Source organism: Leguminivora glycinivorella, chromosome 6 (genome assembly GCF_023078275.1).
Source record: "Leguminivora glycinivorella isolate SPB_JAAS2020 chromosome 6, LegGlyc_1.1, whole genome shotgun sequence".
In the NCBI taxonomy this organism is placed as follows: domain Eukaryota; kingdom Metazoa; phylum Arthropoda; class Insecta; order Lepidoptera; family Tortricidae; genus Leguminivora; species Leguminivora glycinivorella.
Genome location: NC_062976.1, coordinates 15,984,784 through 16,012,106, shown reverse-complemented (window position 1 = coordinate 16,012,106; position 27,323 = coordinate 15,984,784). Strand labels below are relative to the sequence as shown.

General features: G+C 36.2%; 5 protein-coding genes across 5 annotated transcripts; 1 reads left to right on the top strand and 4 right to left on the bottom strand.

The window, feature by feature from the left end:
• Window positions 1-1,457: 1,457 nt before the first annotated feature.
• On the bottom strand, window positions 1,458-2,486 carry LOC125227279 (carbonyl reductase [NADPH] 3-like). The gene has a single exon (XM_048131541.1). The coding sequence runs from the start codon at window positions 2,400-2,402 to the stop codon at window positions 1,569-1,571; it is 834 nt and encodes a 277-aa protein (XP_047987498.1). The 5' UTR covers window positions 2,403-2,486; the 3' UTR covers window positions 1,458-1,568.
• A 494-nt stretch (window positions 2,487-2,980) lies between these two features.
• LOC125227331 (transmembrane 9 superfamily member 4) lies at window positions 2,981-15,263 on the bottom strand. Its single transcript, XM_048131622.1, has 9 exons — window positions 15,143-15,263; window positions 14,683-15,065; window positions 14,439-14,594; window positions 14,070-14,347; window positions 13,776-13,979; window positions 6,933-7,353; window positions 6,403-6,586; window positions 4,832-4,970; window positions 2,981-3,285 (listed from the first exon to the last, which is right to left on the bottom strand). The coding sequence occupies exons 1-9, from the start codon at window positions 15,158-15,160 to the stop codon at window positions 3,185-3,187; spliced, it is 1,884 nt and encodes a 627-aa protein (XP_047987579.1). The 5' UTR covers window positions 15,161-15,263; the 3' UTR covers window positions 2,981-3,184.
• Window positions 15,264-16,111: 848 nt separating this feature from the next.
• On the top strand, window positions 16,112-17,947 carry LOC125227161 (neuroguidin). The gene is made up of 2 exons (XM_048131387.1): window positions 16,112-16,328; window positions 16,523-17,947. The coding sequence occupies exons 1-2, from the start codon at window positions 16,320-16,322 to the stop codon at window positions 17,411-17,413; spliced, it is 900 nt and encodes a 299-aa protein (XP_047987344.1). The 5' UTR covers window positions 16,112-16,319; the 3' UTR covers window positions 17,414-17,947.
• A 21-nt stretch (window positions 17,948-17,968) lies between these two features.
• On the bottom strand, window positions 17,969-19,628 carry LOC125227162. Its single transcript, XM_048131388.1, has 3 exons — window positions 19,186-19,628; window positions 18,781-18,910; window positions 17,969-18,216 (listed from the first exon to the last, which is right to left on the bottom strand). The coding sequence occupies exons 1-3, from the start codon at window positions 19,491-19,493 to the stop codon at window positions 17,980-17,982; spliced, it is 675 nt and encodes a 224-aa protein (XP_047987345.1). The 5' UTR covers window positions 19,494-19,628; the 3' UTR covers window positions 17,969-17,979.
• A 1,197-nt stretch (window positions 19,629-20,825) lies between these two features.
• On the bottom strand, window positions 20,826-26,736 carry LOC125227569 (radial spoke head 10 homolog B-like). The gene is made up of 8 exons (XM_048131910.1): window positions 26,409-26,736; window positions 26,020-26,081; window positions 25,283-25,435; window positions 24,313-24,543; window positions 23,448-23,561; window positions 22,191-23,175; window positions 21,450-21,674; window positions 20,826-21,122 (listed from the first exon to the last, which is right to left on the bottom strand). Exons 1-8 carry the CDS (start codon window positions 26,734-26,736, stop codon window positions 20,833-20,835), a joined length of 2,388 nt encoding a protein of 795 aa, XP_047987867.1. The 3' UTR covers window positions 20,826-20,832.
• Between the last annotated feature and the right edge of the window lie 587 nt (window positions 26,737-27,323).

Genomic DNA, 27,323 nt, shown 5'->3' with positions numbered 1-27,323 from the left:
TGCACCTCTCCAGATCAAGAACCCGATTCAAAGTTTACAATTTGGTGTTGGTTTTAAATGGTTTTGACACGACCGGAGTAATATGAGTTACCAATCACATTTATTGTCAGAGAAGAGAAGTATCAAAACCAAACCAAATCCATAACAAGTTGTGAAATGTGAATCGGGTTCCGGTCACTACCCAGATTTAGTGAGACTTAAGTACTAAATGGGTTAAAAACCTTACTACAGCCAATAACTAATTTTAATTGATCCTATTTTGTTACCAACATTTGTAATATAATTCGACTTTCGTAAGATATATACAGGATAATTGTTATAATTAAGAAAATATAGATACTAGAGAACCTTAATGACGTAAAACTAATAAAATCTCAATTAATCAACAAAATCTTGGGGAATTAATAAAAACAAATTTAACTTTTCCCTTAATTTTTGTACAAAGTTGACGGGAATTGCTGAGGTAATGTGGGGGACATTGAAGAGTTTTTCTTGCGGAACAAGATGAAATATGTTCCCTATTACAAAGCACTGGGCTTCCTTATTCGAAGCACCTTTTAATATTTTTCCACGTAACATGCTTGTTTAGTCGTCATAATGGCTGCCAACCTACCTACCCACATTAATAAATATTAATACATAGTAGGTACTTTACGTCTTATGACAGAAGTGACAATTCCTACAAAACCGAAGTTATCCTTTTCTAATACATGGCACTATCCTTTTCGACTACTTAGGGTTTTCAAAAATGAACTATAATCATATATATTTATCTTGCCTGTGGCGGCTCGGCTGTGGCAGTGCACCCAAAGGGACGTCAAGTTGTATCAACCCTAACCTAACAATAATTACGTTGCAATGAACCGAATGAGGCCGGGATCCAACCACTAGCATATATGTATGTACTTATTATACATATTTGTATAATAGGTATGGTTCATATTCGAATTTCGGGAAATGTAACTTGGCAATAAAAGTATCATCTCAAAGTCGAATGTATTCGCGCCAGGATTTCAATTAACCAAATTGGACTGATCAATCTAAGGGATATGATAACTGTTTTTATTATTAATGTAGGTATAATAAGAATTTTAAACCATAGCATTTTATTAGGCAGTTTTTTTACTACCTACATAATAATGTATTGCTTGCTGCATTTGATAATGAATTAATATTAAAGGTATGCCTATTTAAATTATTAATGATATCTCCATTTATAGCACACCAACAAGAAGTACACATTTATCAGACTTTGTATAACAGATAAGCAAGCATTGACCTTTTTATCAGCTAATATGCTACATTTTATTCCAATAATCTGTTTCATGGAAATGCTAAACAATCTTAAACTGCTATTTTCCATTTCACCTTCCATTTATTACTCAAATAAAATTACAATTTAGCATAACATCCAAACTGTAAAAACGTTTGTACAAGGAATAAATAAAAACATAACATAAAAAAGGAAACTCTTTATATTTATAGTAGGTACTTGTTTAAAGTGTATGTGACACTATTATCACAGGATTTTCATGGTTGCAACTAACAATCATGTAACCATTTGATCCTTAATCATCCCAGTTGACTTGGTGGCAGTCGTGCCACACAAACGTGCCTTTCTGGGTGGGGGGAGCCTCCAATGCCAGGTACAGTGGTGCGCGGGCTCCTCGCTCTGGGGTGAAGTCTCCCATTCCTTTTGTCATATCAGTCTTGACGAACCCAGGGTGCACACAATTTATGGCTATGTCCTTGCCTTTCTCGTTAAATTGTCTCTGCTGAACAAAGGTTAAAGCTGACATGGCCACTTTAGACACTTTGTAATCTCCATAAGGACCCGCAAATGCAACAAATGAGCTTTTACCATTCTTTGCAGCTTGTAAGAAATCATTAACGAATTGTAAAATCTCTTCAACCGTAAGATCATCCTTGACTAAAGTGTCTAACCAAACCTGTTTTCGTATATTGGAAAGCAAGCCCCAGTCGCTGCTGATGTTAATTATCCGAGCATTGTTCTTTAAATGAGGATATAACAGTCTCGATATAGTTAATAAACTAAAGAAGTTCGTATCTATGAGTTTCTTTGCATCTTCATAGGATGAAACAGACTTATCAAAATCAAGAATACCCGCGTTGTTTACAAGAACATCTATGCCCGCGTGATGTGTGGAAACGTATGTGGCGAACTCTTGAACACTCGCTTCACTAGTAACGTCCAAAACATGAAATAAAGCATTCAGGCCAAGTTCTTCGAGCTTTTTAACGGCTTGTCTTCCTCTCTCTTCGTCTCTAGCTGTAAGGTACACAGCACCGTCGAATTTAGCACATAATCCCTTGACGATCTCGAACCCGAGGCCTCTATTTCCACCGGTGACTACCGCTACTTTGGTTTCCATTTTGTACATAAAATTTTGGAATCTTAAAATACTACGTTATAAAATAATATTTATCACCAAAATGACATTCCGTACTACTGCACCGGTCATTCTTATTTATTTTGACATTGACGTAAAAGTTACAGCACCTATACGAATACGTTCAAAAACCTACATATGTGCGAATGAAACATCTTAAAATTGAATAAAAAAAATAATTATGATCTTTTTAGATCAGAACTTATTTTACAACGAGAACTTAAATTATGATTGCATGTATTTCATCATCATGTAATATACAAATCGATTAATTGTTTTTAATTTACATACCTGCAAACTTTAACTAGTAGTATCAGAACACACCACGTTTATTGTGGGGTTCCATAGCCTAGTTTAGTAGCGATATCTCTTTATCCCTATCATAGTTCTGGTATGGTAAATTAAGGTAAAGGTAGGTAAAGGTAGCGAACCATTCTCAAGGTACAAATACCTATTAAGGCCGTCATTGACGGACTGCAACCCAACTGCGACTTGAATAGAAACTGCACGCTGACGTTGCAGAGACCTACAGTATCGCATTATGAAAAACAACATAAATAAGATACATATTGTAAATTATTTTTTATTAAAAAACGTAATTTCTAAATGCACATAATATACTGAGAACTTATATATTTACACAACTCATTCAAAACACTTGTTCTTTGTCAATCAGATCAACACAACAATTAAATTAATTTATAAATTACAATACAAATAAAAATTGTACACACATAAAGTTCATTACCACAATATATATTTAATTCTTATATCTAATCAATCTTTACTGCTGCGTAAATTTTCCTAATAAATGTATAAGCAGCGAAAAATCCAATAGTGCCAGTCAGAAGCCAAAACGTCAACACCATTAGCCCTGAAACATAAAAAAAAACAATAAATGATATGTCAGTAAGGCCGATAGTCCACTATCATATGTTTATCATAGAAATATGATCATAGGCAACATGCCGTCCTTTTTCTTCACGTTGGAGAAAAAGGGAGGCATACATACCTATGATAATATTTCTATGATAAGGGATCATCCACATATTACGTCACACCAAATTTCAGGTTTTTGGACCCCCCTCCCCCCCCCCTATGTCACGCTTTTTTGTATCCCTTTAACAGGGATTGTCACATTTAGTATGACCCCTCCCCCCCCTTACACTGTGACGTAATATATGGATGACGCCTAAACAGAGATGTTAACTATTTGAAATAAAAGCATTTCAAATAGAAATACAAAATACAAAATACCTATTTTGTATTTGGTATTTTAAATACTTTTATCGAAAACTATTTTGTATTTTATTCGAAATACTTTTTTAGTACAAGTATTTTGCATTTTCTACCACTTCAAAATACAAAATGCTTTTTGTCACTTTTTAACGTAAGGTATATGGTACCGAGGGCGTATTCTATTTTTTTCTTTGTCTGCCTAAGTTCGGATGCGCTTAATTTAATGTTTTACACACTTATTTTCAGTGCTGCCATACATAGTGGTACCTATAATAAATAAGGTTTTTGGCTTCACTTTTTAACGTGTTAATTTTATAGAGCCAGGCAGGCAATTATGGTCGCGCGATAAATGATAAAACATCTGGCCGTTCCTATCGCACTTACTAATAGTGCGATAGGGACGGCCTGATATTTTATCGTCTATCGCGTGACCATGCTACCCGTCCAGGTTTCTGGGCTCTCTGGTGATTCTGTGTTTTAAACACATCTTTAGAATAATAGTTTTACCGTATGTCAAAAAAGTATTTTATTTGAATAAAGATATTTTGAAAATACCTATTTTGGATTTTGTATTTCAAATACCTTTTTGTGAAACTATTTTGTATTTTTATTTGAAATAGATAAAAAACCAAAGTATTTGTATTTTGTATTTAAATACGTTGCACTACCTATTTTTTAACATCTCTGATGATAAACATATGATAGTGTACTATCGGCCTATCACGAGAGCAGTGTGGATGGAGATAAATAGATAACGGATTCAAGGTCAGTTCAAGACAGTCACACGATTACAGTCGCTTAAAGAGATCTCTACGTAAGTAGGTAGGTACTATATGTATATCGACGCTGAAACAGCAAATCCATGAACCACGTCGATTTAACTGTAAGATAGGTCACTCAAAGCACTGCCATAACCAGAGTTCAGAAAGGGTGAGCTATTTGACTTAAAAATCTTATAATATGACATGAACATTTCAAATTATAATGAAAATAGCTAAATGTTTTACAAGACTTCAATAAAAACAGTCCTAAAGGAATATTTGTTTTATTAGGTTATGGGCCTATACTCTATACTTTTAGGTATTTAAGTAAACGTAAACAAGTAATTTTTCTACATTGGGTAGGTAATGTGGTAAGACTTTTATTTTGACTGTGCTTTATATTTAACTTTTTATGTTTACCTGTGTAGCCAATATAAAGGAGAGTAGGTATAAATTCTGTAATTTCCAGTTTGGTTAAGAAGTAAAATATTGAATAAATCAAGATATAGACTGCAGAGCCTCCGGAAACAATAAAACTTTTCCACCACCAGTGATAATCCTGAAACATGTGACATTGATTAGTTACTCCCAATTTATATTTTCAAATTGAGAACACATACATAGCAAATAAATTCACATAAGAAATAAAGCTATAAAATCTAGATATAATAATTTACGATTTACTGAATTAGTGCGAAAAGAATTGCCTTCGTATTGTTACGAAAACGTACGAACGTGTCATGCTATTTCTGCCAGTCTCAGTACAAGATGTACTGACATTGAACTAGCAGGGCAAATACGAACGTTTCCGGAAAAATACGAAGGACCCTTTTCGCACTACATCTGTACATCATATGAAAGGCGAATCCAGCGTTGTACCCAGGGATGGAGTCTGGTCAATAAATAAATAAATATTGAGGACACCTTACACAGATCAACTTAGCCCCAAACTAAGCAAAGCTTTTACTATGGGTGGTATGAGACGATATAATATATACCATACTTATATACATAGAAAACATCCATGACTCAGGAACAAATATCTGTGCTCATCGCACAAATAAATGCCCTTACCGGGAATCGAACCCAGGACCGCGGCTTAGCAGGCAGGGTCACTACCGACTGAGCCAGACTGGCCGTCAATGTGTATGGCAAGCAGGATCCGCGATTATTCATATGTAGGGTTAGCTATTAATTTATTTCACATGAAATATTAAACATTCTAGTTCCAGAATTATTTATGGAGTTCTTTCACAGGATTTTTTAGAATTATTTATGGACCAAAATATTGCTAATTCACAAACAAAATGGAACAGAAAAAATAATGCTTTTTTAAATAGTAAAAAATATTTTATTTTTTTGAACTGTTAGAATTAGAGATGGGCCGAATATTCGGTAAATATTCGGTATTCGGCATATTCGGCAAGTTTTTCAATGTTCGTATTCGGCCGAATAACTCGGTTGCATTGCCGAATATTTACCGAATAAACAAAGTAAATAACTAATGAAGATCTTACGTATTCCATTGGATAATAAGCTCCCTATTTTAGTGGCTTTCTAAGGAACTACTAAAAAGAGATATTTGAGATAATTGCCTATGCGTCAAAATATAAACACAAAGTTGAAAAAACCGTAGTTGAAGAGTTGAGAAGAGTTCAGAGTTGTTTTAACTAAGTTTTAGTTAAATCCACTAAATCATAAGAACATATGTAGTTGTAGTAACATATGTAACCATTATCAATCATTTAATGGTTTTAATCTTAACATCCGCTTTCTAAATATGGCGCAACCGAATATTCGGCCGAATGTTCGGTTCGGTAAGAGCTGAACCGAATGTTCGGCCGAATATTCGTATTCGGCAAAATCCATATTCGACCCATCTCTAGTTAGAATATTAGAATCTTTCGCTTGCTCGGGTACCAATATTGGCACGTGCGGTTAGACAACTACTTTACCCCCTTGTAAAACAAATAACTAATTATTATATTTACCTCGCCACATAATTGGAAGTAGACCATAACTATTGAGATCTGTGAGACGGACACCACCAAAATGCAAAAGACTAAGAACAAAAATCCAAACAGGTAATAAAATTGGTTCTCCCATAATGCATTGAAGATGAAGAATAGTTCTATAAACACAGCCCCAAATGGAAGAATGCCAGCCATCAGTATACTGAAAATAGAAAGATGCGTAATTAATCCACAGATCATAAATTGACCAGCCAGTAGCCATAAACTATGCAAAACTTTTGCTATGGGTACTAGGCAAACAGTGTTTATATTTTAATGAATAAATACATAGAAAACTTCCATAACAGAGGAAGAAATATTAGTGATAAACACAAATAAATACTACCAGATCTCGAAACATGAATAAAAACATGTTTTCTATGCAGAGTAATTGTAATTTAACATGATCAAGAACTTTTCTTTCTTTCAAAATATGTAATCAAATTGTTCTTGATGTTTTATGAGTTTGTATTGTTATAATTGAAAAAAATATATGTTAAGCAACTTACCACACAAAAACATTCATATACCAGACTTGTTCTGGCACCTTTCTTGGAATGAAATTGGTCCTCACAGGATGTTGGAATGCTTGATTCTGATGACATCCAAAATAATATCCTAAATAGACCAATGGCAGTGATATGCAGAACCAGAGACACAACAAAGCCATCATTGTGGAGAATGGTACTGCACCACTGGAGTGTTTGCCCATTATGAAGAAATTTAAAAAGAAACAGGTGCCAAAGACAATGGCAGGGTAAAGTGTGGCTGTCAGAAAAGCAGCTTGCTTCCATTGTTTGCCTTTCATGGTGCTGTAGAGGCGGGCAGAGTAGTATCCAGCTATGAGGCCCATGAACACATACAGGAAGATGGCAGCGGTCATCAGTGCACCTCTGCTGGCTGGTGAAAGCATGCCCAGCATGGCCACAACTGAAAATTATAAATAGATTGTTGACGTCACCTCTTGTCTAACTGCGTAGTGAGAGTGTGGAACAGTTTGTACGAAACCGTAATCAGTGCACCTACAGTGAACACTTTTAAAAACAGACTCGATAAATATTTATTGAATGGACAAAACACAAGTGCATCAGGACATTGATGTGCACACATCAGCTTTAAGGTGCGGGTGATTCTAAGTTAAGAGGTAATACGTTGTATGGAGAGACGGCGCGAACTTTTTTGTTGTTTTTTACCTATTTGTTTATTTGTATTAGTTAAAACTGCCAATTTGAAGTGTTTACAAAGAGGACCAGTCAATTTATTTGTTTTTTTTTTTTATTTATTTTTTATTTGGGAAACATACAGCACATAATAATACATTAACACTTTCGAAACCGGGCTCTACGCGGCGCTACGACATTTTCGCTACATACGGGGAAACCCATGTAATCGGCTACGCTTCTACGAGCGGTGTGCCCGACAGTCGGGTTCTTGGTAGCGAAAGTGTTAAGGTAAACAAACATAGTTAACTCATGAGCCAAAACAGTTTCCACTTATAGCTATTACAGAATTCTTTGCTCCGAAAAATAATACAAGTAAAATAAAAATAAAAAGTTGACTTCAACAAGCAGGAATAAATAGTTTTACATGCATGATTAAAGTAAAGTAAAGTATTCAATCAATCACAAATCACAAATTTAGAATTTGGAAATGAATATGAATATACAAATCTACAATTTAACACAAAACAACTTAACAATTGCAACATAAATTTAACTCAATTTGTTAATATTATTATTTTCTTTTTCTTTTATTTTATTTAATTTTTTTTTAATTTTGTTTAATGGCAGAAACAAATCTATTATAATTATGCTGGAACAAATCAATTTTCGAAAACTTCTTATTGTATGTATTGCAGGCTCTTGATAGATATTTGTTGTTGACATACTTTTTGCGACTGAATGGGACAGATAATAAAGCGGTGGAACGTGTGCGATACGTGGGACATTTAAATGAGACTTTGCTTAATAGTTCTTCTGAGTCAGTTAAATTATTCAATAATTTAAACAAGAAAATTACATCACGTTTTTCTCTTCGCACTTCAAGGGACTCAAAATTCTCGGGTTTAAAGGACTGAAACTTATACTTCATACGTTGAAGAAATTTTTTTTGAATTCTTTCTAATGAATTAATGTGTACTGAAAAATGAGGACTCCAGACTGTAGATGCTGTAGTGTGTGTACCACACCTTACCCACACATGTGCATAGCTTAGTATATATTGGCATGTACTTGTTATTTAAGACACATTAAACGTATACTCCATACGAAGTAGTTATCATTTACGCTCCACATCACATGGCGATCCTGCCAGTGCGGCCTCGAGCTGCACTGGCGGCGCGCTGCGCCAGCCAGTATTACTGACCGTGAACTTTCGTAAATAAATATTTGGAACTCTAAGTGAATGAAAAGGACTATTATATATTTATAGTGACAGTGAAAAGTTTCAAGAGAATAAATAGAACTTACGGATTGGTGTTACGGGACTAATATATCAAATATATGAGTATCATATAGTGAAAGTGAAAAGATTACAGAGACTAAATCGAAAGTTACGGATTGGTGCTTATTGCAAATAAAAAAGAATATGTGCAGTGTGGACTAAGTTACATTTCTAATATCTACTAAATAGACTCATGTATCAGGAGATTTTGAAAATAAATCTTTTTTTTTTTTTCGAATAAACGAAATTGGCAAGTTGTAAGTTGGACGTTGCAGCTGGGAGATTGTTCGCGTCACGGACCCCGGGCGTGGCCTTGCCGACGTTGGACGCGACGACGAGGAGACTGGACACGAAGTCCTGGTCCCGCCACACAACGGTCATGGAATGGTCGTAATCTAAACTAGGTAGTTATATGGTTTTAGTTAATAAGTATAAGCAGTTGATTGAAAGTTTCTTCTTATGTTTAAAATAAATATGAAGCGCGTTATATGTATTATTTTCATTAGATAACTATTTTAAATTTCGGTTTTTGAGTAGGTAATAAAAATTAAGTTTCAAAATTGTGTCTGTTTACGTAATATTAGCAATTGCTATTATTTACGGAAATTAAGTTTAATAATATTGCGATGTAGGAATACAATGCATATGCAAATTAAATATTATGTGGAATCTAATTAAATGCTGCTTGATGACGAAATAGTAATATGGTTAAAAGTACGGCACGTTTTAATATTACATCATTCGATCTCTACTTTGCATTCAGTAATTCAAATTGGTAAACTTAACAAATGATTTCGTGCACTTGGATACAACATTCGTCATAGCGTACAGGTGGGCCGCGTCATCCGCGACACGTGTTCACATATAAGGGATCGGTATGTAGCTTCTGTTATTACGTCTCGAATTTCAGTTTCAACATAATGCATTATTAATGTATTGTGCAATAATTTAGATTACTTCAAATTTATCGTATTTAACTTGGCAATTGCATATAATTATAATCTTACCAACTTTTGACCATATTAAACTGAACATTAGTATTTAGAACTAGATTGTTAAGAAATAATAATGTACTTGAATGTTTCAGATTTTTTTTCTCAGAATTGACTATAATATGTTTTACGGATTTAACAATGTGTGGAAAATGTGTAACAATGTGTGAGATCTAATAAGAGATAAAAAGTTGGATTATTTTTAAATTGGTGTAAAATGGATATGGAATTTGTTGGTATATGAAATGTTTTTGTTATTTAGGTATAGGAGTGTTCAAGTTTTGTTTTATTTTGCGACGGAGTTATGGCTAGAGGTTTTATTAATGTAAAGGGTGGAATAGAAAAGAATGGTTTGTTTTTTTAAATTAGGTATGTGTGCGAGATTTTGGAAGTCGAGTAAATTGAAGCAGGTAAGTTTTTCAAAGAACGACTGGTCTGATCAACCAAGGGTTGTTGAAATTCTTATTTGTTGAAGTTTTATGGTGTTGGTTTAATTGTGGTTGGTATTTGAAAGTTTTTTAATGAATGTAACTGAATAGAAATAATTATATGCCTATTGTCTCTTCGGCTGCCCAAGAGGGGCCTTGAGCGATAGGTATAGCAAGGGTATGCCAGGATACAAGGCAGGCTAGGGAATCCTTGGAGATCTGATCATGATTCGGTCGAGTACCAATCGTGAAGACTCCTTGGACACATGGAAGGTTATTATGAAAGGACGTGTTAAAAGAACTGCCTGTGAGAGTAAATATATTGTATGTGTGCGCGCTTAAAAATAAATATCCTTGTATCCTGAGCAAATAAATAAATAAATATATAGTAAGGTCGGCCGGCCAGGTAAGTAAATGCGTTGTGTACCCTTGCCATAAAAAAAGAGAAGCACGCTTTAGATGCACAAGTAAATACAGTGTTATTATTATGATAAAAATAAAGTTAAGACGTCTATGAATGAAAGTAAGACTTGCAAGTAAATAATGAGATAAATATGATGTTCACCCAAGGTACCCTAGATTGGGAGTTCATACTCGTACTGTACGAACTATCTATTTGGATTTGAATTGTATCGACGGATACTTATTTCACTGTGGATTTTTTTTTATTTACTTAGTGTAGTTTTAAGTTTTGTGTTAAGTCTTTGATGTTTTACATTTTGTATTCTGGTTATTTTTATACAAATATGTATAATTGTTTATTAAATGATTCGTCATCAAAGCAAGCATAGATAACTAAGTGTATAAGTTGTATAACCTTTATAAAAATACATGGGTACCCACCCATGGTAATAACTATTGTATGGTGCCCTTAGCGTATAATGGAAATTTGTGTTTATTTTAGACAAATTTTATAAGTAAAACTTATAATTTTCATTTACCTATTGTATAAGTATCTCTTTAAATTTTTTTTTTATTCGTCAAATATTCTTTCTTTGAACTTCAAAGTATTTTTACTGTATGCCTAATACCTATATGTGTAAAAAAAAATGATTTAATTTTGTATAAGATATACATTTCCTGAGAGATTTTGCTTACAAAAGATACCTTTCCTTACTTTTTTTTTAATTTGTGTAATTCTTTTTTTTTTTGATATTTAAAAAAAAATATTCCTCATAGTATAGGACAATATTTTTTTTCTCTGAGGGGGAAGGTGTAGTGTGTGTACCACACCTTACCCACACATGTGCATAGCTTAGTATATATTGGCATGTACTTGTTATTTAAGACACATTAAACGTATACTCCATACGAAGTAGTTATCATTTACGCTCCACATCAAAATTTGACCTTACATATGCATTATATAATAGAAGTAGCGTCGTCATCGTTTTATCGTGTTTTATCAGCGACCAGGGGAAATACTCAGTCCAGGGGAGATACTGTTGCACAGGGGAGGATACTTTGTGACCAGGGAAGAGACAGTTGTATGAAAAATTTAGTTTTATTTTTTAAGAAATAACTCTATTTATTGTTTTTATTATAATTATTGATTATTTATACTCAGACTTTACATTTCATAACATTTTTACAGCAAGAAAAGTGATAATTCCTTAATGAGTTGACTTATTTTTCACTTCTCCATATTATCCATTAAAACAAAAATAATTTTAATTAGGGATGTACCGACTATTGATTTGGCCGACTAGGCCGACTACCGACTAGTCGGCGCTTGGGTGGCCGATTAGTCGGCCGACTAGTCGGCTAGTCGGCCAGAACATAATTTTCGATAAATTCACATTTTGAATGTCATTTTTGGTCCTTCGTTCGCGCTTTTCATGATTTTTTACAGATGTTCAAAGGTTCATGACAATATTTATATACATTTTCCATTTTTAACAACCGGCTTGGCTTAGTGGGTAGAGTAGTGATCCTGCCTATGAAGTCGATTCCTAGGTAGGAAATTTATTTCTGTGGTGATAACAGATATTTATTGTTTTGACAAAAAAAGGAATTACTAATAGCTACATAATACAACCATAATTTTCAGCTGGTAATTTAATTTTGTACTGTTTTTCTATCACTAATGAAGTGCCGACTAATCGGCCCTTTTTGCCGACTAGTCGCCGACTAATCGCCGACTACAAATGTGGCCGGATAGTCGGCTTTCCCGATTAGTCGGCGACTAGTCGGTACATCCCTAATTTTAATGTACAATCAATAGGCAACAAGTAAACAAAAGCCTATCCTTTTAATATCAGTATTAAACCTTTTTATTAAACAGCTTCACGAAAATTACATATGAAGTTGAATGTGAATGTGCCCTCTTTTTTTCTTAATAGTTGCGTTTTTCTGGAAAGAAAACCTTCTATCGTAAACGGAAATAAAAATAATCAAAACTAGTACAAAAGTATCTCCCCTGGCTTTTTTGATACGCCAGGGGAGATACATTTTCGATGAAAATCAAAAATAGCTGTAAAAGTGTTTCTCGTACGCAATTCATAAATAAACGTAACAATATATTCAACATTTACAGTGGATATTGTTATATATATTAGTATTTAAACAAATGATTGTGAAATAAAAGTGACCAGAGGAAAGACTGCATTCACTCAACATTTCTGTACCCAGCGAGTGCCGTGGCCGAAATAATCAACAAAACGGATGCATAGTTGCCTTACGCGCCTCTTGACGGTAACTTCACATAACACCCTGTGTATTAGACGACAGAACCTCCACAGATTAACAAATTAAACCGACTTTTGAACGAAAACTAAAAAGCCAGGGGACGAGACACGAAACACGTAGGACAAAGTTTGGAGTTCATAATTGTTGTTTTAACAACAATTATGAACAACAACAACAACAACAATTATGTTTTACTGTATTTATACAGTAATATAAGAAATTCCACTCATAAAATACTGTTCCTTAGTTATTTATGTTTGTAAAATTAAGGCTATTAAAATAATAAGTGAATTTTAACAAAGTCATAATTACTTGTTGACAAATAAATTCGGTTGGGGGACAGGCCAGGGGAGAGACATTTTTCCTACATTAGAGCTGATTGTGACTAATTTACATGAATTTCTGTAATAATTTTGAGTGCCCAGGTAGAAAACATTTAGTTTTATAAAATAAATATGTTATTATGAAGTATTATCCTGAAAAAATATATTTTTTTGTCAGTGCCGTCGAAAGTACCTCTTAACTTAGAATCACCCCTGCCTGTGCATTAAACAAATAAAAAAAATAAGGGTTGTTTGAATTCAGGATAAGATACGTTAGTTTAAATAACAGATACAAATATGACAAAATAAAATTTCCATGTTGGTCGTCCTGATTCTGACATACAATACAGGCCATACATATAATTTGAAGTTTAGCAAAATGAATGAAAGTTTGCTAAAATCCATAAAACTTGTTTGTATACCATATCAATATTTTATTTATTGATGCTAAATCAATGGAATTTAAATGGTAAACTTACAGATAGTAATTAGTGCCATTAAGAACACTTGAATGCCACTGCCAATAACAGCTGCAAAAAGCATCCTCTTGGGTGGTGGTCGGAAGACATCACCATGCACTAACTTCCAGCCCGTCTCCTCCATCATGTCATCAATGCTTTCATCCGAGTTATAACGGGCAATATCTCTTCTTAGTGTTCTTACCATAATCATAGTCAAAATGCCTGTAAAATAATGCTGCTTTTAGGTAATTCTTAATAAATTTAAGATCCTAAAGTGCATTACCATGAAGTTAAGCTTAAAAGCCAAAGTACCTGATAAGAAGAACAGGACAACAATAGAGTTAACAATTGAAAACCAATGTATCTGTACATCCTTCATGCCCAAATAAATATCCCATCTAGAAGCCCAGCTTATGTCAGATTCCCCCCATTCCACAGAGTATGTGAAGTATAACTTGGTGCCAGTGTCCTCATTTACCAGCTGGGGCTTTGGGTCTGAAGGGAATTGGCAAGAATCATCCAAAAAAGTATATTCATCTTTGTCCACCGATACTGTTTCCACTTCAAAACCCACAACTCTATAAGAATCCCTGAAAAAAATGCAAAAGATTCATATTGACTAATCTATCAGTTACTATTCAGATGTCACAAAGGTAATATTTACAGGTACATATTACTTACTGACTGTGTTTGTGATATTTCAAGAGCAGTTTCAAATGATTGTTAATATATGCTTTTCCTTTGGACATGAAACCAAGTCTATAGCCCTGTTCAATGTTCCTCTCTGATGTATCCCTGTTCAGCACTTTGGTGGCCACTGGTAAATTATCAACTAACCTTGAAAATAAACATGAATATAAGTTTAGTTAATAGCTTCCTCATGCTGGAAAATCATTGGTAAAGAATAGAAAAATAGTAATCTTACAAATGAACAAAATATTCATGTTCAATTCGACTTGCAACCTTTTCTGACTCCTCGACACTCCAATTTATAGGATTATTCTTCTGATGGCACAACAGTCTACACTTGATAGTTTCTGCCATATGGACTTCATATGGTGTATTTACTATACGGTCTCCTCTTAATACCTCGCCCAAGTTTTCAGATTTATAAACGAAGGTGCCATTCTTTGGCAAACACAATGGCAGCGAATAATATTCATAGGGTAACTGGGTGTGAATGCTGGTCATTTTAACAGCTTTTACTTCAATTCTTTGGCCTTTTTTGAATTCTACTGGTGCTACTCCCGGAACGTAAAATCCATTACTAAAGGGAATGAGGCCGATTAAAATCGCCAGGGAATGTACCTAAAAATAAAACCGCACCAATAAGCATGTCAACTTTAACGCAAATAATTATCCTACTAATTGGAACAAGTACTTACTATAATGAATTTACACATTTTTCTAAATATTTATTGATAAAATACATGGAGTAACAATGACATTCCGCATACATACCGCAGTCGCAGTCAAACGTCAAACTAAAGTACCACAGACGGCACAGACAGACAGCGTAAGAAGAATGTAAAAAGAAAGACAAACTATGGTGACATTTTGTTAAACAACTTTTATTATAAAATGTACTAGTATGTTTTGTTTATTTGAGTATTTTGATATAAAGACGAAATCAATTGACAACATTTCATATTTTTGAGTACTACTTTTTATTGTTTGGTTTGAAAGAACTCAATACTAAAAGATACACGTATTTTTTTATTTTTCCAAAAACTGCTATTTTAATGAGAAATTCCCTTTTTATTACTGCTTCGAGCAGAAAGAGCGTAAGTTACAAACGTCAAGACACAGCTTCGTGACGTCACATGTGTTGTTTCATACACCTAAGAAAACGACAAAATCATTCCTAAAAAAAAGTTTTAACAGTCAGCTTAAACAGTCCGGTATATCTGACTGTCAAGTGTCACTGTCAACCACTAGTGAATGACTACGAATCATAGACTAAGCCATGATTTTATAAATATCTTTGCTACGAACTGTGATAAGTTTCACTGTCAAACTCAAGTGACATCCCAACTGGAAGATTTTTTTGATATAGGTGCAGCTCTAAATCAGCTATTTGACGTCACTTCCCCTTTAAACTATTTTTAAGATTTTTTATACTAAAAATGCGGAAAAAAAAATTAAAAAAATTATTTATGTGATCTACAAGCGTATACCTCGAAATGGTTTTCGATTTAGGGACATTGAAAATTTTGAAACGTTGTCAATTCTACTATAGCCTTTGATTTAGATTTCATATAAACAAACCCATTTCCATCTTCTTTCCATAGACAAGAAAATCTGTTCACCTCCTTTCGGATCGCAGTCAAACAAAACTAAAAAAATATAAATCCATAAACAATTAACAAACAAAAAGGTGCGCGTCGGTTTCACATTTTCATTTGTTATATTTTATTATAATATTCAAATATAATCATTTTGTAAATCAAAACAGATTCAGTATCTACCTGACTAAATGTGTGTATCAGATGCAATAAGTATTTAAACATTTTTTTAAGTCTTCGTAAAGAAGAGGTTATTCAATCCCGCAGCAACAGCAACATGGTTCAGGTGAGCATGAATGATATGGGAATAATAAATTGGCCGCTGCATATGTATCCTTGACGTTTAAGAAAATCACTTATTATTATTACCTACTTAAGAACTTAGGTAATATTTGAAACGATAAATCGTAGCTATTGTTTAGTAAATTTCACTACTAATTTTATTGTTTCCCTGATTATTTAACCACAATATTATTTCAGGCAGCAGAAGAGACGGAGCAGCCTGATCTGCCACAGGCTGTCAACTTATTAAAAGAAATGAACATGAATGTACAACAGGTCTCACAACTTGTGGACAACATGCTACTTCGTGTGAAGACTGGGGAGATCACTACTGACAAAGGGTTAAGTTTTTTAGAAATGAAGTACCAAATGCTTCTCAGCTACCTGATCAACTTGACATATATTGTGTTAAGAAAATGCTCGGGTGAAAAGATTGACTCAGATCCTTCTATTGATAGGCTCATTGAGATCAGAACTGTGCTTGAAAAGATTCGTCCTGTAGACTCTAAATTAAAATACCAAATTGATAAGCTTGTCAAAACTGCAGCAGTGGGCTCCACCACTGAAGAAGACCCTCAGTCATTTAGAGCAAATCCTGCTAATTTAGTTAGTAAGATTGATGATGAGGAGGATGATTCTAGTGATGCCTTAGAAGATGATGAAGCTAAGAAGGATTCTAGTAAGTCTAATATATATGTCCCTCCTAAACTGGCAGCTGTACATTTTGAAGAAAGCACATCTAGGGCTGATAATGAGAAGAAAAATAAAGAGAGATCAAAGAAACAGTTCCTTAATTCCAGAGTTATGAGTGAATTGCGAGAAGAGTATTCAGAAGCACCACTGGAAGTCACTACAGGGAATCTTGTGAAGCACACTATATCTAAACAAGAACAGGAACGCATTGAATATGAAGAAAATTACCTCACCAGACTTCCAGTTTCTAAAGCTGAGAAAAACCGCAGGAAAAAGTTGACAACAGTTGGCATGTTGGCAGAAGAAATAACAGGGACTAGTAGTAATCGTACCTCAAATAAACGTAAATTTAAGTCTAAGAAAGGAAAGAGTTTTAAGAGAAAGCGTACTCACTAAAGATAAAGATGTTTTGTATGATTTTTTAAGTTTAACTTATTTCATTTTATATTTTTACATTTCTAGATATTAATTAAAGTTTAAGGCCTGATATTTCAAAGTCATCAATGTTACTTTATGTTGCATATGAATATTTAACTCCATTACCACAGATCATATTACATCGAGTTCAAATAATGTAACAGGGTGTATTGATAATACCTGCACATAATTTACATAAAAATACTTGCAGTGGCCTTATTATGTTAAAATGAAACAAATTATTTACTTTAATTGCATTACTTGATTTCTACATTTATTAATTTGTCAATAAAGCTCCTAACGATATAAATAGTTAATGTGGCATTCCTAAAATAGACTCAAAACAAATTATATTATATAAAATTAAATATGTAAGCCTAGCCATAGCAATGTTTTGTTGATTTACAGCACTGTTAAAAAATATTACAGACAAATACGTACCCACATTATGTTAAGTTAATACTTTGTTGGATTTAAGTTTTTTTTTGTTGTGTTTAATTTCATTATGCATGTTCTATTATTTCTTTGACATAAAGTGGTTTGAATTAAGCATTTGTGTTGTTATTTGTATCTAAACTCTTTGTAAGAGTTGGGAAGCTTCGGACGCAAGTGGCCGGGTCAAAGGACTGGTACCGGAAGAGTCTTAGCTGGCGGATATGGCCGATGGGGGTGTGTGTGTCGAGACACTGGTAGTTGCCGCGCGGCGGCGCGGTGCCGTGGTTGTGCGTCAGGTCCGAGCGGATCACTCGGTTCAGCAACCATGGAGCCGTGGGCATTGTCAACTGAAACAACATTTGAACCCATTCTACAAAATACGATTACGGTAGAAATTTCTCGACTTAAAAATGACCGCAATTAATAAATGGTGTAGGTATGTCCAATTATTCACCAATTCACTACCAGACAAAAAATGGTGCACTACGGTAGAAACCGGACGTTATCTATAACCGTCCGGTTGTAGGACGACAACCCGCCCTACCAGGCGGGTTCTTGGTAGCGTAAGTGTTTAAAAGCTTAACTTAAATCATACTTAAATAAAAAAAAACAAAAGCCCCAAATCATGAACAGGGCCCATAACCTAGGTAAGTAGGTACAGTCACCGGCATAAATATGTGATGGTTTCTATACCTTGTCACATTAACGTTTTGTTTCAAATGTCATACGAAATTGTCGAACGATTGAAAGCGACAAGGTACAGAAATCATCACTTTTATTTCTGCCGGTGACTGTACACCTAAGCGACTAAAGGCTGTCTACGACATGCACTTGGTCTTCGTTCTTAGTTGCTAACTATTTGTTAGCTATTGTGTTATTCAACGAACGGGAAAGTGAGTAAAGTGACTCACCGGTCTGAGTACGCACGGGAACGGGTTCCTATAATCATCTTGGTTTGTCGTCATGTAGTCCATCACGCCGAAATCCGGCGGCAGCTGCGCCAGGTTAGCTTTCTTCATCAGTCTATTCCTGCTTGGAGTGCTGCGATATGGAATGTCAACAATAACTTTATAATTCAGGTTTAGTTTGTTTTCTGGATATAATATCGCCAGACCTACATATAACTACTTACTGATATAAAATTAATCTTTTGTGAATGAGTTACCCATAGGTAAGTATTTAGGTACCTACCTAAAATACTTGTTTGATTTTGCTAAATTTTAAGGAGAATGTAACGGACTTTATCCTTAAGTATAAGGGAATCATAGAATCTCTACAATGTAGGCACGTACATTTCGGTACTTATTCTAACTTACTCTGTGCAAGGATATGACGTGAAATTAACCAGCGGTTTAAATGGATAGATGGGGTCTTCTTTAGTAAAAACTTGAGCGAGCATGTGTCTCGTTTCCGTCATCCCAGTCCCAATATCCTGCGTACCCCATCGGTTGTAAGTACTCAAATGGTTGCTCAGCTGATCACGGTACACGTAGTTGTCCTTTTTCTCGGCATCCAAGGCGAAGTCCCAGTGAGCTACTTTGACTCGAGGCGGCTGATATATGTTCTTAGAGAACAAAATCTGTTCGGGCTTCTTTTCAGTAGCATGTTTACTCCACTTCGTCATTATCACAATTTTATTATCGGATAGTAATTGTATCTAGTAAAAAAAATCGCGGAATTCGTGATTTATGTAGCGACTGTCAATAAATTCGGTAGTAATGTCAAATAACTGATGTAAGCTAACGTCAACATAAAAAATATGTTAAAGGAAAGGAGGTAACTTGTACGTTTGATGACTTTAAAAAATTAAGTCGCATAGCTTTAACCTTTGAGCACATTGCTCGATAATGATAAAGTTTGGCCCTTGCGCACTAGCATGCACTTAGGTACAGTCAACAACACAGCTGTGAATACAGACAAAGTGCCAAAAATATGTATATGTATACACACCTTAATGTACCGGCAATAAAATACTGTATACATATTTTTGACACTTTGTATTCTTCTTCTCTTCTTTTTCGTCGAAACCTCATGACTGGGGGTCGTGACCACCAAAAGTCGCTGTACGTTGCAGTGCCCTCCACTCAGGCCGATCTTTTGTCTTTCTAAAGGATCCCTGGAGCCCAACGCGTGCCCAACTTTGTATTCACAGGCTTCACAGTTGTGTTGATGACAGTACTCCTATACAAGTAGCTTGCTGTAATATCACTCAACGAAGTAGGTACTTTTGTGTATTTCTTAATCTATCTCTATATATTCTAAGTATCCTAAGTCTATCTTTTCCCGGGAACGGCACACTATGTAACTAGTAGGTACTAGCACACACAGTGATAAGTGATAAAGTAGGATACGGAGTAAGCACGTATCTAATAATTACATGTTGAGGTTTGAGGTCTGTTATGGGTACCTTACCTATACCTATGTTTAGTGCAATTAAAACACTTCATGAGTGCAATGTTTTATAGTTATTTGTTATACAAGGGGGCAAAGTTGTATTTTAACGCCGAGTGTGGAATTGAAAAACGAGCAAGTGAAAGGATTCTATAGTTGAACCACGAGCGAAGCGAGTGGTTCGAGAATAGAATCCTGAACTTGCGAGTTTTTTAACACACGAGAAGTAAAATACATTTGCACCTGAGTGTAACACAAAACTTTTCCCCTCACTATAGCGAGGAAACTACAATGCAAAAAATGCATTATCACTGCTTCCAGTAGTTCCACAGGTGGTAAATCATCTTTATTACTGGATTCACCTACTTTTATAAATTTGAAAGCAGTTAATTTGATTTTATTCAAGGTCAAATTACTTTACCCACTAGTGGATAAAATGCGTTTTTACCCGCTTGTATTAAAGGACAAAACACGTGTTTCCGAGCTAGTGAGGGGAAAATACTTTTAATCCATCACTTGCAACGTAATTACACTAATTACATTTAACAAAAGTGTTCTCCTATTGTTTTAAATTAGGTAACCTTTTCTAACGGTATGTAGGTAGTTTGCACGGCCGCTTCTTTAAACTGTTCTTCTTTCATTCTAACACTCTCCTCAGCACAACTGATGAAGGCTTCAAAAAATTCGTAAAACGTTATTTCAATGTCTACATTCAATACGTTATTATTTCCAAAAACATTAGGAAATATTCTTCCAAATATCTTTATAATCATTTTGCAAGACAAATTGCCAAAATTAAAAAGTTTTAGCGGTGGTTCGCCATCTGCATCTTCAACCGGACATTGTTTTAGATTGTCTCCTTCTGCAAATAAAATTCAAGTTCACTGGTAACCCTTCTTTCTGTATAGGTACATACAAAAACCTAAAAGTCAAGTCATAATCATAACCTTTATGCCCCCTCCTCTCCTGGGGGCTGTGCCTAGAATTTCACCACGTGACCAGTGATTTACAATGATTTACGTCAGGCCGTCCTTTTCGCACTATTCGTAAGTGAGATAGGGGCGGGCTGATGTTTTATCATTTATTGCGCGACCATGCTTGCCTGCCAGGAGGTCAGAACCCTACAAAGCTGGATCCGCCCTTGAACTAAACATTGTAAATTATATTTCATTGACATAAAATGACGTACCAAGTGTGAATATCATATCATCTTCAAAGACGTATCCGTTCCGTCCAATCGGGAGGTATTCATCGGGCGGCTCGAGCAGCGGCGGCTGCGGGCGCTCCAGGTCGTGGTGGGGGCGGAGCGCCGCGCACAGGAACCTGCGGATCGTGTGCGGCTCGCCGAGGCTGCGGTACAGCGAGTACAGGGCCTTCAGGGGCACGTACACTCCGGGGCCGTTTACTAGGTGACCTGTGAGATACACCAATCATAATTTGTCCTTATAGTTAGTTATGGCGTGAGGAAACCCGACTAATCCCAATAAGGCCTAGTTAGTTACCTACCCTTCGGAATTCGGATTGGAAGGCAGGCGCTTTTGTAAAACTAGTGCCTACACCAAATCTTGGGATTAGTTGTCAAAGCGGACCCTGGGCTCCCATGAGCTGTGGCAAACGCCGGGATAACGCAAGGAGGATGATGGTGACTTAGTTATGTCAAGTCAATAGAGTGCGAAAAGCGGTATTACCTACACTGCATTCAGCGTCTGTAGTCCTTAATATTTTCTCACGATGCACAAGGTATAAAAAAAAACCAGCTCAAAATCAGTTCATACGTTTGAGATTTACGATGCCAAGAGTTATTAACGTCAAATTGTAACCCTGCTTTTGTTTGTGTTTCACTCAATGGTAAACATTGATTAACCTATTACGTGTCTAGAAACCCTCCCTCGCAACGCTCAAGATTCCACATCCTGAAGTCGATACATACCTTTATGACTAACTGAACCGGGCAAGACATCTTTATCCATGAATGTTCTAAACGCGCTGGCTAAGATCGTATCTGGTTTCGGTCCCGGAAATGTTGTTTTAGCATACAACTTGCTCGCAACGGTTACGAGGCCATGCTGAAATTGCCAATAGTGTATTTTTTCGAAAGGATTGTGCGGCGATCGAGCAATCCATTCAGGATTACTGAAGAATATATCATCTATTTGGACTAGCGTTAAGCCTTTTTCGTGGATCTTGCAATCAAAGTACAGCTGCCAAAGATACAAGCGGATAAGATTAGGAGTGAAAGTAATCTCTTCCGTGTTACATATCTTTGCATATTGTAAGTATATTTTCCTCAATTCTGTTTCATAACATCTTAGAGCTTTGCGAAGAGACGTTTCCTCAAAAGTTATCAAATCGTCAATATTAAAGTTTTCTTCTGGAGTTTCATCTTTGTGTTTACCAGTATTGAAATTGAGATATTTGTTGTTCTCTATGAAGTTATGGATGATATGAGCTCTTATTTCAGCTTCTCGATCAATATGCTTAAGAGCCTGATGAATATGATAGATTAGACTTAGGCTGGAGTCACATATGTTAAATTCAATTGTTTTCTGGACTTGAGGTGGTTTCGGATGAGGACTCCGAAGTGATTGAGCGTAACAGTGCTCATCACACTCATTCTCTGACTCGTGGGGCCCGAGATTATCATCCTGGAACAACGCTTTATGTCGAAAGATCTGACCAGTATTGGTGACTAATTTTCCATAACCATGCTTTAAGTTATCTTTGAACTCGCCTTTGTAATGCGAACCCAAACCATAGCCGAAATTCAGGACCCCGTAGCCATGGCGTTTGCCCTTGTGCCATTCGCCACGGTAGAGGTTAATCGACGGCATGGACATCGAGTTATTTGAGTACAAGTTCCAGATGTAAATACCGTAACCACTTATAACGTTGTTTTTCCAACCGCCACTGTAGAACTGTAAAATACAATCGCAAAAACTTATCTAAGTGATGCCAATGTAGTATAAGTAAGTACTTAGGTATGTGAAAATGTTTCACATTGATATACCCAATATCGTCACTACTTTTAAAAAAACTTGTATCTTCGTCTGTCAATGAAAAGAAAATTGTAGTAAGTATGTATGGAATGCATATAGACTTACTGCGTTTTAACTTTGAGGAGCAGCGTGAGATACGAGATTTTTTCAAAGTAGTGACGATATGACACTGCAGTCTGTGATCAACTTACGTCATGGTTCGGCCATATCATCAAACCTTGCCCCTCTCTCATGTAAGCGTCCCAATCTCCTTTGTAGCCACTATCATGACAGTACTCGCGTGATCCAGCTCCATGTCTTACATTCTGATTGGAAAATACATTGCTTTTTAATTATACACAAGGACAAGGTATTTAAAACTTAAGTACTTTACGTTCAATGCCACAGATTAGGCCGATTCTAATTAAAGTATCCGATATCGTATTTGGATGGAGGCAACATTCATTAAATTTCCCATGAACCAATGAGCACGAGGCACTAGTGATACCCAAAACCGTAACTAATTGTTAAATCAGAACCGGCTCCAGCATATGCGCTATTTATATATAACTGGGGGTGTGTGACGCAGGCAGAGATGTATAAAGGCATGAAGGAATTAATATGACGATGTCGTCCCGCGAAAGTTCATATTCTCGTCTTGCTTCGTTGCAAATTTCACCCACTACCAACTTCGCAGATATTACTACTTACACATACTATAGGTGAAAAACTTAAGAAAGTCACCTGTTATATGTGTGAGTGACGTGTTCGAATAGGCGTTTGTTTTGTTTGTGTTACTAATTTTAAATATATGTTCTCTATTCGAACACGTCACTCACACATACAACAGGTGACTTTCTTAAGTTTTTCACCTATACTACCATATTTACTACATCCTACTGACTTAGCGAGTTATAGCGACGTGGGTAGTATAGGGCGCCGATGGCGATGTCGTGATTGATACTCAGGTGCCAGCCAAGATGTAGTACGGGAGTACACATAAAATCCAAAACTAAAGCGTAGCATACACGCAAACTCATCATACTTAGTCATTATCGTATCGCCCTGAACACTTACATGAACCCACTCCCCGTCGTACGAGTTAGTGCTGTGGCCCGGGTAGTGCAAGGCGCCAACGCCGTGCTTGGTCCCGAGGTGCCAGCCTCCGACATACGACCCCTGTGCGCGGGAGTCGACGTACAGCCCACGACCGTGCCTCAGGTTACAAGCAAACTCGCCTTCGTACCACGTATCGTTCTTCCACTGTATCATCCCTTTACCAACCATTTCGTTGTTTTTGAATTGCCCCTAAAAACAATGAAGCTGTAGAAGACACTGGTCCTACCCAGAGCGAGTAAACTATGAGCTATCGACTATAAAAACGAACAAAAGACAGTCGCTTCCGTTTAAATAAAAGAAACGCGATGATAGTGCGGGCGAGTTAGGTTCGTAGCCGAGCTATGAGCAACAAACAACAAATCGCTCGCTCTCTCTTTTATTTACACGGGAGCAACTGTCTTTTGTTCGTTTTTATAGCCAATAGCTCATAGTTTACTCACTTTTGGTGGGACCAATGCCCTAAGCAGACTTATTTTTTTTTCAAGAAATTAGATTTTTTGTTTTATAGTAGGAGTCATTTCGTAGCGCTACGGCGTAGCACGCTACGCATTTGTGAAAACTGGGTACGTAGCCGAATGGCACAAACGCTCACGAAACGAAACGCTCGTAGATATCTACCTCTTTCGCTCGTGTGTATTGGCGCGACAGAGCCAAACTACCTTTCGCGGCGTTTCGTTTTCGTTTCGCGTCGGAGAAATGCCATTCGGCTACGGGGCCTGGTTTCATGACAAGTACCCGACCAACTTCCAACTGGCCCATAACTACAGCTAAAGTGTACAATCGTTGACTCTTTTTCGTATCGTATCGAAGTTTTGTCTTTCGACAGAGATCGTTTCGATTGGTTCGCTACGGAGCGTAACGATTGTACCTAAGTACTCTTGGCTAGACGACCTGATATTTTAATAATATCCTATATCTATTTACTTACTAAGTACACCGTTCCATCGGCCCACTGAAACCGCCCTTCTCCATTCATGCACTTCATAGAAATGTTGCCTTCGTACAGGTTTCCGTTATTGAAGTGTATGATAGCACGCTCATCCGGCCCTGACCACCACGGAACGTATGTCATCAATTCCATCTGAAGCGTGTGTTTATAACATCTATATTTAGTATTGTTTGACGACATCGGTTGACCCTGGTGAGCCGCGGTCCCTGGTTCGAATCCCTCATTTATTTTGTATAGGTTTTCTGTGTTTTGTATGTATTTATCTATTTAAGTATGTATATCGCATGAGTACACGCACAAGTTGATTATATTGACATAGTACATTTCGGTGCCCATTTTGTATAGGAGCATGTCAAAGAGACACGCACAATTTATATTGACATAGTCAGTGCCAGCTACGCGCTATACGAGCGTAGCCGATAACATGGGAAAATGGGTATGTAGCGAAGAGCGCCTACGAACAGGGAAACCGAGCAGAGTGGGACAGAAATTCACTATCCGCTAAAATGATTTTTTGTCAAGTTTTCGTTCACTACACTTTTTACTGTTTTCGGAAAGGTTAGAGTTCACACTAAGCCACACCAAATGATTTTTGAAGTAATTATGACGATAGCCTATCGTCTTTAGCATCGCATCTAGCTTATAGGTAGCATCAAGAATAGGTATTTCTATGATTTGACATAAAATAAGTATCTGAAATGCTTTGAATACTGTACCGGAAGCGATCCCGACTTTGACCTGACCATTTTAGACTTTACACTTTTACTGTCCACTTTTGCTGGAAATAAAGAAAGTGTTGTGTAGGTATGTAAATAAAATACATTTTCACCACACCAACTGGTAAAGGCTCTTGATTCTTCGAAAACGGATACTAAAATCGCATTTTATTCACTAGAGTGCAAATTAATATCATACAAAATTTTCATTTGATGTCTTAAGCTGGCTACTAGAATTTACCTATAAATGGTGATTTTGAATCATAAATGTCTATGTCTCACAGTTAGTATATTATATGTATATCAGACGTATAATTTAAGGAACCTATCATAAATCCTCGTATTTACGAGTTGGTACACATACCTATCAATACACAAAGGAGGTTTACCTGGTGGTTCTTTTCCCTTCTTTTTAGCCGGAAAAAGCGTAGCTTCACTACCCGTCTTTTCTATATCCGAGCTAGGTTTTTCCGGTTCAATAATTTCCCAAGAGTCCACAATGTATTTAAGATTCGATTCAAAGAGGGAAGTAACCAGTTCCCTTTGTACGGAGCCCCTTGGGCGAACGACTGCAGCAAGAGTACCCTGGTCGCTACCGAAGTGAGCGCTGGATTGGCCACGGATGGACAGTAAGGAGTCTCGATCTGGTGATCTGGCGGTCGTTATGAGTGAGCTGTCCCGCCGCGTGGTAGTCCGTTGAGTGTCCACGTAAAACATCTTACTACTAAATATTAACTATAGGAAAGAAATAATTATGAACAGGAAATAGCTTTCTAAAATATAAGTTTAGCATTAATGATTAGATGTCAATGTGACGTGACGTTTAATTATTGAAGGTAAGGATCAATATTAATTTTGTTGGATTTGTTTCGTTACACGTTGATAGAAATTGGAGCCTTACTAGTTCATTACACGTAGTTCATTAATAAAACGTAGTGATTCAATGCTCTTTGGTTCATTACAGGCAGTCTGACCAAAAAGAGTACAAAAGGGAGTGTACAAGTTTCTAATGGGGTGGCAACGCGCATGTGACACTGTTTGAGTTGCAGGCGTCCATAGGTTACGGTGACCGCTTTACATCAGGCGGACCGTATACTTGTTTGCCGCCGACGTTGTATAAAAAAAAAAATTAAAAAGTGGCAACATTGTAGTGTCATCCCCTTCAAATCAATATGTGTGAGAAAACGGGATGGCACTACGATGTTGCCACTTTTTAATTTCTACTCTTTTTGGTCGTACTGTAGTCAATTTTTTGTCAGTTCTTAAATGCCTCCCCTTTTGATTTTGTCGTCCATTTTCATTCG

Bases quoted from the DNA above. Each gene is read 5' to 3' on its own strand.
- LOC125227279 (XM_048131541.1), bottom strand. From the start codon at position 2,402: ATGTACAAAATGGAAACCAAAGTAGCGGTAGTCACCGGTGGAAATAGA.
- LOC125227331 (XM_048131622.1), bottom strand. The intron at 13,980-14,069 runs GTACTTTGGCTT...ATTATTTTACAG, and splicing joins TGTCCTGTTCTTCTTATCAG to GCATTTTGACTATGATTATG. The intron at 7,354-13,775 runs GTAAGTTTACCA...TATAATTTTCAG, and splicing joins AATGGCACTAATTACTATCT to TTGTGGCCATGCTGGGCATG.
- LOC125227162 (XM_048131388.1), bottom strand. From the start codon at position 19,493: ATGACGAAGTGGAGTAAACATGCTACTGAAAAGAAGCCCGAACAGATT. The intron at 18,911-19,185 runs GTAAGTTAGAAT...TCCATATCGCAG, and splicing joins ACGTCATATCCTTGCACAGA to CACTCCAAGCAGGAATAGAC. The intron at 18,217-18,780 runs GTGAGTCACTTT...ATGTTGTTTCAG, and splicing joins TCCCGTGCGTACTCAGACCG to TTGACAATGCCCACGGCTCC.
- LOC125227569 (XM_048131910.1), bottom strand. From the start codon at position 26,736: ATGTTTTACGTGGACACTCAACGGACTACCACGCGGCGGGACAGCTCA. The intron at 23,562-24,312 runs GTAAGTGTTCAG...TTTTCCAATCAG, and splicing joins ACGACGGGGAGTGGGTTCAT to AATGTAAGACATGGAGCTGG. The intron at 23,176-23,447 runs GTAAGTTGATCA...TGTATTTTACAG, and splicing joins TGATATGGCCGAACCATGAC to TTCTACAGTGGCGGTTGGAA.